Here is a 12,309-nt window from a genome sequence, read left to right as displayed (position 1 = left end):
ACCTGACTGAGCCACGCAGGTGACCCGTTTTTGTTATTTTATTGAAGAAATTTTAAATATTTTCCTAACTTCCAAAATAACTTTAGTATAAGAATTGTTCATATCTAAACTCAAAACTCAAAATAACTTTAGTATAAGAATTGTTCATATCTAAACTCATTATTGAATGAACAATTTAAAGTACAATTTATGAACTTCACAAAAAACAGATGTTTAACAGAATAGGAGGTGAGGAGAGTACCCCACTTCTTGATGTACACAAGACCCATATTATGTCACGTCTTTGTTTTGGGTCAAGGTATTTAAGTACGGAAATAAAATATCCAGTGGCTCTCTAAAGACTTCAAGTCATTATCTTTTGGAAAATTTGGAAGAATGATGGGGAAGCTAGAAACAAATTCTGAGTTACCCTGTGAATATAACTGTAATCACAATAATGACAGCTAACATTTATTAGGCAATAAAATGTTCTAGACACTATATTAAGGATTTTTATATATCATCATATTTAATTCTTACAATAATCCCATAAATTAGTGTCTATTATTATCTCAAAACTCAGGGTCTGAGCACTTACAGCATTTTGCCCAAGGTCGTACACCAGAGCTGAAATTAGATCCAAATCTGTCCAAGTCCAGGGTCTGGAATTTTAACAACTATGTTTTATGGGGAAAGGGTGAGTCTGCATTTTTTTTTTTTAATAAATAAGGCAATTTTCGCCTTCAGTAACAGAATGTCATCTCTGACTGAAGGACAAAAACTGACTGACTGGATTACTTTCAGCAACTCTGCAGCAAATGTCTTGCTATTACCACACTGTTAAAGCTGCACGGATATGTTGATATAAAATCCAACAAGGTAATTATAATTGAATTCTAAAGTGCTTATAAGTTTCTAGCTCTCAGAGAAAGAGGTGCAAATTGAAATGTAGCAGTTTCTTTTTTAGTCAGTATATTATAAAAGCTTGCTAATAACTCAATTCTATGTTTAGGTACCTCCAGGGATGTTATCATGGTAAGAAATATTTTAAGAAAAAGGCTGGCATCATTTTGACAGAAAACAGGTTTTAAATTTTTCTCTTACATCATCCAACTCATATGAATGAAAACAACTTTATATATTACTGGAAGGGGTGCTAGGATAGTAAAATTAAATAGATTATAAGAAAAACAAAGACACAAACTCTAAATAAACAACAAAGGAGAGAATCAGAGTTCCTCACAAAAGTCTTCTGTTGTGTTCAAGAATCTAGAATGAGTCAAAGGCTGTACATTTGAATTATGCCCAATTTAAAGATAAAAACAGACTTACCTTTAGGAGAGCCAAGGCTACATGAAAGATAATATTCAAACCCTGAAATAGAAAAAGAGAGTCCAAATCAATACTGCCACATCTACCACTATTTTATTAAGTTTCCCCAAGACTTCCATGCATCTCTAATAAAATCCCTAATTGCTTTTATCTTCACATACAATAATAATTAAACAATGAGATTTTTTTTTTGAAAGGTATTTTCCTTCTCTGAGGCTTACTGCACATTTTTGGTGCCATTTAATTAACATTCACATAAAATGGTTACTTTTACAGTAAATTATTTTCCTTCAATCCTTCAAAAAATTATTCAATACATTATTTTTCCTTCAATTTCTGGATTATCTGCATGGGTCTAAGGCTTGTGAAAGTCAAGTTCTTTGATCAAGATGGCAGTGATGCAGAAGTCTAAACTTATTCCATGGAATTCTTAAGTCCCAGTATATACATCTTGGTGAGGTAAAAGGCCAGCAGCAGACAAAACAAAACAATGTTGCTGATAACTGGGACGGGTTGTATGGGAGGAGCTGTAAGCATCTCACTGGATTTCCACCACTGTTCTTATTGCTTTAGTTCTTGTTTGCTTTCAAGTAGTATTCGTGCAACTAGAGGTGTAATTAGGGGCTATCCGCTAGACTTCCTTTTCCTTTTTTCCCCCCTGAAACCCAAAGAAACATCTCTTTAGGAAGAAACAAATTAAACACCTCGTTAAGAAGTCTTACTGGAGCTGAATTCTGAGCTCTGAGCTCAGCCCAGGGGCTCTGAAGTGATGTTGAGATGTTAAATTCAAAAATACAGGACATCTTAAATGCTCAAGATGACAATCAGAAACAAAGTTGCCATGAAATATGCCATTTCCTCCCATGGAAGTCACCATACAGGAGAAGAAAGATCTTTCAGGTATGAGTTGACACCTCCCATGAGTCCAGTGTCTGTCTTTGTGCCTTCATCTTGGTCACAAATACAGTCTATCTGCCTTTTAGATATGGCATTGTACCAGATGTGTTACACAAAGAACTACTATACCAGATGTATTATGCAAAGAACTTTTTTTTAAAAATTTATTTATTCATTTGAGAGAGAGCGAGAGAGAGAGATGCACAGAGAGAGAGGGAGAGACAGAATCCCAAGCAGGCTCTGCACTGTCAGTACAGAGCCTGTCATGGGGCTTGACCTCACGAATGATGAGATCATGGCCTGGGCCAGAACCAAGAGTCTGACAATTCATCCTACTGAGCCACCCCGGTACCCCTACACAAAGAACTTCTAATAAACCATCCTTTTCCTATCTCCAAAATCAGAAGCGAGGATTAAAACTAGATACTTAGAGTGAATCCCTATTGTAATTTGCCTAACTTTCATAGTGAACTACCCAAAATATGATTTAATGGTATAAGAGGTGAATGATTAATACGAAATATTTGGTTCGAGGTCTGGGGTTTACTCTGTTAATTCTTTAAGAACTAAAAGCAGCAGGAAGTATAACCAGGCCAGAAGACAAAAGCAAATCATCACAGTTCATTATCACACCAAGCAATGATTCTGGACTTGATCACAATTTATCAATTAGAAAAAAGGAGACTATTGTAGATCAAAAAACCTGGGTTATAATGAAGCAAAATTTGCTTTCCTAATCGAAATTTGTTTTTTAATCTCTTAAAAATTTTTTTAATATAATTTATTGTCAAATTGGCTTACATACAACACCCAGTGCTCATTCCAACAAGTGCCCTCCTCCATGCCCATCACCCATTTTCCTCTCTCCCCCACCCCCATCAACCCTCAGTTTGTTCTCTGTATTTAAGAGTCTCTTATGGTTTGTCTCCTTCCCTCTCTGTTTGTAACTTTTTTCCCCCTTCGCTACCCCATGGTCTTCTGTTAAGTTTCTCAAGATCCACATGTGAGTGAAAACATATGGTATCTCTCTCTGCCTGACTTATTTCACTTAACATAACACCCTCCAGTTCCATCCACGTTGCTGCAAATGGCAGGATTTCATTCCTTCTCATTGCCAAGCAGTATTCCATTGTATATACGTAAATCTGGGCCCTCACCCATTAACTGCTGTGCGCTGTTGCCAAAACGCACAGGCCAAGCCTGCTGCCCTGCTCTTTCCCCTCCACCCCACATCACAGCTGCTTGCCAGTGGTGAATTCTCACAACCCCAGTGCTTATCAGCCTGCTGTAGGACTAAGTCCACTATGTCTCTGGATCTTGTTCTCCTAGTCACTGCTTAAAATGTAAGCCCCTCTTGTCTCCAGTTCTCTAATCCTTATAATGCTCTGGTTTTTTCCTCCTAAGTTGGTCTCCCACCCCTCCTCTCCCTCCCAAATCCCTCCAGGGTACACTTTGGAGACTCCACATTCAACCGACTTTGCTATATTCTCAACCCCCTTGCTTTCACAGGAATAGTGAAATCTCACAGATTCTCATAACAACCTGTATTATGATTCTCACTTTTCAGAATGTGAACTTGACTAGCCTAAGCTTATATATGGATTTAGTAGAAGCCCACGATCATCCCCCGCCTCTTAATGTCTAGTTTAAGGGCATTTTTACCACTCTGTGCTGGCATGACATACATAATACGTGCTTATTTGAGGACCAGAGGACTAAACTATACTAGCTATCCTAAAATTGCTGATATTTATTCTTCTCCCAAGGGACCCAAGTAGAGCAATTTATTATCTCAAAGTCAAACTACTGGATAATAACTGAGCTGTGAAAAACACCAAGAACTTAGACATTTTTTTTAAAAAAAGTTAAAGACCTCTAGAGAGCCAAAACAGCTCTAACACCACAAAAATTTATTCAAATTTTTATTTCATATGCACTTTGAATTTGTTTGGTGATACGACTGTAGAGTTTATGGGTATCAGAAGTAGCCAGCTAAAGGACAAAGTGCATGGTAGATGGGATTAGAGACAAATAGCCTATAGAGACAGGTGTCAAAATTAAAATATTAGATCTTACAGAAATACAAGATACGTTTTTAAAAAAACTATTCAAATGTATAGTTGTCTGGGCCCATTTAGTGGAACCAATAATCCTACAGTTTACCTTAGTTCATGATGATAAGCCGATAGTATTAATGAATGCTTCCATGTTCAAAATATTGTACTTAAGAAGGAAGCATAGCATGTGTTTAAATGAAAAGTAAGTAATGTTTAGTTTGGGAAACTAAAGCGGTCCCTTTCAGTTACCACAAACAATTTATATAGGGAAACTCTCTAAACCAGTTTAAGGTACTCCTGCATCTGCCATCCATAAAACATCCATAAAACAGACAGAAGTAAACACTTCACAAGCCTTAAACTCAAGTAGAAGAGTGTGGTCACACTGTGCAAACAGGATACAGCATTTGGTCAGTTTAAAATTACAGCACCACATATAGGTTGGCTTTGAGATGACAATGTCAGGGCAAGCTTTGGTCCTCAGACTTGGAGCCAACAATAAAGTGAATTATAAGGAAACAACCCTTCACTCTACCAAGCTACCACGAACGAAATCCCCTGTTGTTACTTAACTGTCCACCCACTCTTACATGATTCAATCTTTGACTAATTGAGCTGAAATCTGTTTTTTGAAATACACTTTAAAAAGAGAAAGATGTCCTATATTTTCAAGATGCCTCTCCTTTTCAGGAATATGTGATCTGTAGCAATTTTTTTAGGTACTGAGGGGTAAATAAGTGGTCCTAATAGGGCTCAAACAGTAAAACATTTGGAGAACAATGAAGAGTAAAAATAACGAATAAATGTGTTGTTGTGGCTACCTCTCATTTATGATACAAGGTCTAACTCCAAGTTCAATATAATAAATAAGGGCCAACATCCACATATTATCTATGTGCCAAGAGCTGAATTAATCACAATGAAAACATGCCCTTATTTCATTCCACAAACCTCAATTCCATTTTAATTCCATCCAAATGAAGATTTAGAGAACTCAAAGTAAGTTTCCCAAGGTCACACAGCTAATAGGTGGATTTTAAACTAAGCAGTGTAATTCTAGAAGTTGTTCTCTTAACCACCAAGTTAGAGAAGATGGCCCAATAAATAAGTGAATGGATGAATATATCCTTTAGTTGGGGGTTTTCAATGTGCCTTCTAACTCCTAAAGAATTAGTGATTCCTTCCCTTTAAAAATTTTTTTCTTAATGTTTATTTATTTTTGAGAGAGAGAGAGACACACACACAGAATCCGAAGCAGGTTCCAGGCTCTGAACTTTCAGCACAGAGCCTGATGTGGGGCTCGAACCCACGAACTGTGAGACCATGACCTGAGCTGAAGTTGGACACTTAACCGACTGAGCCACCCAGGTGCCCCCGATTCCTTCCATTTAACGTAAATTTTGAAAGCAGAGGGTAGAAAGAAAACAAATAGGTGACTTCTACCAAACCAAATCTTGTAATTTACACCATGTCGAAAACACTCACAAAAAGCAGCTGACTGCTTGCAGGATATAGGGCAATATAAACTCAGCATGCTGTGGCGAGAAAGGGTCACCACCTTCCTCCAGTGACAACACACTGTAATCAGCCTCGTGTGCGTGAAGAAGTGTCTCCTTTACTGACTGGAAAGCTACGGTTTCAAAATTGAGTCACGGCCCGGCAAAATGTTCCCTTTAAAGAACACCTACAAGTAACTGCCCCAAATTAAATAGTTTCTCCAAAGTGCGGATCGCGGCCTTCCCGGGTAGGCCAACAATCAAGCACCCACAAACCCGTGTGAAGGAAGGCTGACAGCACAGCGCTCACTGAAACAAAGACACGAACGTTTGGCTCTGAAGAGCAGGCAATCGTGAGCTCAGAGGGAGCTGACAGACTGTGCGAGAAGCTGTCAAAAGCTACGCTGACAGCGCTGAGAGCAAATGCTGAAAAGGTAGTTAGTGCCAAACAGTGCCGAGTGTGCTTCAGCACCCGGCTCCTCAGGGATCAAAATAAAAGGGAAATAAATAGTACGTGGGAATGGAAATCCTAACCACAAGGCAGGGAGAACCGATCAAACCAGAAGTAGCCAAGGTAAAGGGAGCGGCCCACAGACGAACACGGCCAATGCTAGAGGAAATGCGAGCTGCCCTTCCGACCCAACACAGGACATTCCGTCCCAGGAAGTGGTGACGACTCAATGAAACAGCACAGAAAAAGCACATCACAGGAATTGAACACTTGCTAAGTATTCAGTAAATGCCAGCATACGTTATTAGCTTTGCATATTGATTGCCTGTCATGGCTGGTATTTTATATCTTTTTTTCACTTAATTCTCTGAGTAACTCCATGGCATATGGGTCACTGCCACCATTTTAGAGATGAGCAAACTGAGGCCCAGAAACATCACTCTGTTAGTAAATGGCAAAGCCAGGACTAGAACTTATGTCTGTCAGATTAAAAAAAAAAATCCATAGCTTTTTTTCACTAATTCAATACTGATTATGTTTGTCAGACAAAAAAAAAAAAATTCCACAGCTTTCTCACTAATTCCATCCATCTACTGCAAATTCAGTGGGACTTTGGTTAGTGTCTGTAATGAATTAAGGAGGTTCTTAATTCTTTGACACTTCTCCCATCCAGAAGTAAGGTCTTTGACCTCTCCTCTTGAATCTGGGCAGAGTATACTACTGCTTTGCCCAACAGAATATGGTAGAAGTGAAGTTATGCCTATATTCTGGGCCCAAGCCTTAAGGGTATAAGCTTCCACCCCCCATCTCCTGGAGTGCTCCCCCCCACTCCCACCACGTGAAGGTCAGCCACCACCAGTTATATTTAGACGCTATGCTCTAAGAAGCTAAACAAAAAGTAAAGGGTCTGCAGGACAAAATGCCATCCATAAAAAACAGAGGCCAAGGGGGTGCCTGCCTGGCTCAGTCAGAAGAGTGTATGGCTCTTGAGCTCGGGATTGTGGGTTTGAGCTCCATACTGAGTGTAGAGATTACTTAAAAATTAAAAAAATCTTGGGGCGCCTGGGTGGCTCAGTTATCGTGATCTCTCTCTTCCCAAGTTTGAGCCCCGCATCAGGCTCTGTGCTGATGGCTCAGAGCCTGGAGCCTGCTTCGGATTCTATGTCTCCCTCTCTCTCTGCCCCTCTTCCCCCGCTCATGCTCTGTCTCTCGCTCTCAAAAACAAATAAACATTAAAATAATTTTTGTTTTAAATAAAAACATCATAAAAAAGAAAAGAAATAGAGGCCAAGAATCACCCAGATGCCACACACGTGGATCAATAAGTCGTCCTGACAGTGAATCCTGCAGCCTCAGGTGCCCCAGTGGCTGCCATGTGGGTCAGAGGTAAACCACACAGCTGAATCTTTCTGAAATTCCTGACTTATGAAATTGTGAATAAAATGAATGGTTGTTTTAATTTTTAAAAGCCTTTAATTTTGAAATAATTTCAGATTTAGGAAAAATGTGCACAAATAGTGCCAAGAATCTCGGCATACCTTTAACTTGGCTTCATCAAATGTCAACGTCTCACACAACCAAAGTACAACCATCAAAACCATGAAAGCAGTATTCAAATTTTGTCTGATGTCCCACTAATGTCCTTTTCTGGTCCAGGATCCAATCCTGGACCATGTCTTACATTATGCTGTCATGTCTCCTCAGACTGCTTTCATCTAGGACAGATGGCAGATCAAAGTCTTTGTCTTTGATGAACTTGATACTTTCGAGGAGTACAGGACTCTATTTGGTAGAATGTCCCTCAATTTGTCTGATGTTTCCTTATGATGAGATTTAGGTTATGTATTGTTGGCACAAACAACACAGAATCAATGTTGTGTCAGTCCATATCATATCAGAAGGCTACATATAATATCAACATGTCCCGCTTCAAAATCATTGTTTAAAAGCCACTCAGGTTTGGTGCAGCTTTTAATGTACATCAGGCAACCAGAACATAATCCCTCTGAGTTTCTCTTTGGGTGAGATAAATTTCTTACTTTTGTGATCTACAAAATGCATTTTTCCACACACACACACAAAGCGTGAGATAATTACCACACGAACAAAAAGAAACACTGGCTGCTCTTAACACAGAGGTCTAATAGCAAGAATAGTGTAACACATTAACCCAAAAGTATTTTACCTTATTTTCATTCTCATAGAGTAAGCATTTTAAAAATTCCATCTTTTAGGATGACTAAATAATGGAGTTTGATGGCGTACCCAGTAAAATCAGGTTGTATTCTAGGTTTAGGGTTTTGTTTCTGCATGCCCACTAGAGGTCAGGATTGCAGCACTGAAACAAAGCAGCAGCTTAAAAAAGATGTCCGGGACCTTCACCACAGCCTTGCATATAAATTCATCTAAGTTCTAATGTTTGAAAGCCCTCACGGCCAAGTCCTCCCTTAGGCCTGCTACCTGTTTACTAATATAGTATAAACTACAAAAAAACTTGCATGATTCCAGCCTTCCCTTTCCCCCAGTTTCCTTAATGTTTTCCATTTTTACTATAGATTCATTTGTTAGTTTTCTCATGAGTAGAAAGAGTTTAAGAATGTGGAGGATAAGAAATAGATTTAACATATGAATGCATCTGTCTGGTTGTGGGTGTTTTGGTTTTTTTTTAAATCTTTGCTTGACTTGCATTTGTTTTTATAAATGAACTACTAAATAAAGTCACTTCTTAATTATGAGTGACTCTGGGAAAAACTCTTAGTAGTTTGTGAAATCTGAATTAAATAAACCTTTTAGTAACAAAGGAGGTAAAATAAGAGAAATAGGTCAAATGAGAGGTTTTGACAAATATTTACCAAATCTGTGTGCCAGGCGTTCTGAAGACTGCTTAGTATATATAATCACTTGCATGTTTACAGTGATGGATAGGTCATTTCTCCATCAATGGACTCCTGAACTAGGACTGGCGATAGAAATATAAATAAGCAACACATTAACCCTGGCTAATAAAGGAGAGGTGTGACCTGGAAAGCATTTTATGATGCCTTATTGGTAATGAACATTAGCAATCACCCTTCTGTTTTCAATCCCATTAAGTCATGATAAGCCCTGGATTATTCAGTCTTCCAGCTACAATTATCAGTCAACCCATCCCAGGCTGTGGGGATGTTTTTGATGCCCTTCATAAAAACAAAGAAGACAAAGACTCCCACCAATCTCTAACTACCAGCTGATCTCGATCCTTTTCTCCCTCCAACCTCCTGCTAGAGTTTCCATTGACCCAATCCACCCTCTTTTTTTTTTTTTAATTTTTTTTCAACGTTTATTTATTTTTGGGACAGAGAGAGACAGAGCATGAACAGGGGAGGGGCAGAGAGAATCGGAAGCAGGCTCCAGGTTCTGAGCCATCAGCCCAGAGCCCGATGCGGGGCTCGAACTCACGGACCGCGAGATTGTGACCTGGCTGAAGTCGGACGCTTAACCGACTGCGCCACCCAGGCGCCCCTGCCCTCTTTTTTAAAAAAATAAAAATGATCTCTAAAAACCCCAAAACACATTAGCCTAAATTCAACAAATATGTATAGAACACCAACTATGTATTCAATATGGCATGGAGGTTTTCTGAAAATTTAAAAGAAATATATTTTATTTGTTTTAAGAATTTTTTTTAATTTTTTTTTCAACGTTTATTTATTTTTGGGACAGAGAGAGACAGAGCATGAACGGGGGAGGGGCAGAGAGAGAGGGAGACACAGAATCGGAAGCAGGCTCCAGGCTCTGAGCCATCAGCCCAGAGCCGGACGCGGGGCTCGAACTCACAGACCGCGAGATCGTGACCTGGCTGAAGTCGGACGCTTAACCGACTGCGCCACCCAGGCACCCCAAAAGAAATATATTTTAAAAAATCAATAGATTTGGGGAGACAAGTCACTTGCAAAGGTTAGGGAACAGAACACTATTTGGTACAATGTGCCAAGTTACTTTGCTGGGACTCCCGACAATCACACACCGCAGAAAAATGCAACAGGCAATTAAAATGTGCAGGAATAACTTGGGTTAAGAGCAGTGTGAAGTCTTCATCGCAGCTTGACCTAATTCCAACCGATGAACTAAAACACAACAATGATGATGATGATGATGATGATGATGATGATATTAGCTACTAACATTTACGATCAATTAACATATGCCAATAATTGTTTTTAGAACACTAAAAATATCATTTAATTAAATCATGAGAATGTAGAAACTGAGGCACATTGCTAACGGTTCACCAACTTGCCCAAGATCACAAATGGTTGAAGCTGAGATTCAAAAACAGGTAGTCTATATCCAGAGACAGTGTTAGAAATGACCATGGCATACTATACATTTTCCTTAAATCTGAAGCTATTAAAGTCAGAATAAGATTGCTTTACAGGTTAGCTGAATTAACAATGAAGATATTTTAATATTTAATTTTCAGACTAAACTGGCTCCAAAAGACGATTAGTTAAGAAATGTGTGAGACTGTATCAATTTATCATTAGAAGGTATATGTTAATATATCAACTTGTGCAACATTAAATACATGCTTGTGATGTAATAGAAAACATATTGGTTTCTGTTCCAGTTATGGGCACAGATATTCCTGAAACCCTTGTATTTTCCTAAGTAATAAGAACACTAAAAGCATCTCTTGTCCTAATATTAAGTCTCTGACCCCAATTCCTGACACAGGGCTCTTGAAACCCTTATAATTTCCTAGGTGGTAGGAGTGTCTTTTGTTCTAATGAGGTGACCCTGGGTGGGCTCTTAAGGTAGCTCCTTGATGAGAGCCTGTCACCAGAAAGAAAAACCATGAGTGGAAGCTTGGAATTTCTCCCCTACTAACTCCCATTTTCTTGAGAAGGGAGAAGGGCTGAAAATGGAGTTATCAATTGATTCATCATAATTAATCACGCCTACATTAAAATGTATGCCTCCATAAAAATCCCGATGGTACGGAGTTCAGGGCTTCCAGGTCGGCAAACACATCCATGTACTGAGCATATGACACACCTTTATGTGTCTCTTAAGGAACTGGTCAACCGTCTACATTACTGGTAAGTAAATGTTCCCCTGAGTTCTATAAGCTGCTCTAGCAAGTTGACTGAAACTAAGGAGGGGGTTATGGGAACTTCTGATCTGTAGCCAAAATGGACATAAGTTGTGGGTAATCTGGGGACCTACTTGTGTTTGACATCTTAAGTACAGTGGTAGCAGGCTTGGGGTACTGAGCCCTTAACCTGTGGGATCTCAAGGTAGATAGTGTTAGAACTGAGTTATGTTGTAGGTCACCCAGCTGGTGTTGCAGGAAAAGCCTTTACACATTTGGTGCCCAGAAGTGTCAGCAGTGAGGTGTTCCATGAGTGGGGTAGCAGTATGAGAGTAGAGGAGCCACACAAGGAAGAAACACACAGGAGATGGGCTGAACTGTTTTTCCTCTGCAATGCTAATCCAGGGAATCCCAGCCAGAAGACTTAGACCCACAGGTAAGTTGTAAGGTCCTCTTTGACAATGCTTTCAGCTGGTTGCTACCACATCATGTACCATCTGCTAAATGATCTGACACCTTTCCATGTACAGACACTACAGCACTTTTCTCTCTGCTGAATGCCGGGATTTCATTGGTGGCGCCCATTGCCCACAAACTCCACCCTTTTTGGTGATCTGATAGCCGTGGGGAAATGAAAACTAGGTTCTTCTCGAGGAACTCCCCCATATTAGACCACGCCCTGAACCTCTGGACCTTCTGTATGATGTCTTCTCTACCTGGAACATCCTTCTTTTACTTAGCTACTCCTCTCTCTCTAGGTCCGAGATTAGATGCTAATTCCTCTAAGGAGGTTTTCTTGGCATTCCATGGCTGAGTTAGGTACCCCTTATTAGGGCTCTTTAAAAGCATTCTGGACTCTCCATCCATTGCTGTGTAACTACTCATTTATCTGTCTCTCTCTCCTTGTAAGTTACATGAGGGCAGAACCCTGCCTATATCTTTACTGATGTATTTCCATCACTCAGGACACTACCTGCAACAGAGTAGGTTCTCAGTATTAGCTGAATCAATAGATGTAATGAA

The 12,309-nt window shown here is 39.5% G+C and overlaps 1 protein-coding gene across 9 annotated transcripts in view; it reads right to left on the bottom strand.

Annotated features, from left to right (window-relative positions):
* The window catches only part of RABGAP1L (RAB GTPase activating protein 1 like), a 762,235-nt gene that overhangs the window by 215,919 nt on the left and 534,007 nt on the right, over positions 1–12,309 (bottom strand). For all 9 annotated transcript variants that reach the window (XM_023247520.2, XM_023247522.2, XM_023247521.2 and 6 more), the window contains one exon: positions 1,312–1,353. In XM_023247520.2, the coding sequence (XP_023103288.1) occupies positions 1,312–1,353 (42 nt within the window). The remainder of the gene's footprint in view (positions 1–1,311; positions 1,354–12,309) is intronic.

The sequence above is a fragment of the Felis catus genome, chromosome F1 (genome assembly GCF_018350175.1).
Source record: "Felis catus isolate Fca126 chromosome F1, F.catus_Fca126_mat1.0, whole genome shotgun sequence".
NCBI lineage: Eukaryota > Metazoa > Chordata > Mammalia > Carnivora > Felidae > Felis > Felis catus.
Note: the sequence above shows the minus strand (reverse complement) of the source record. Positions and strands in the feature narration are given on the sequence as shown.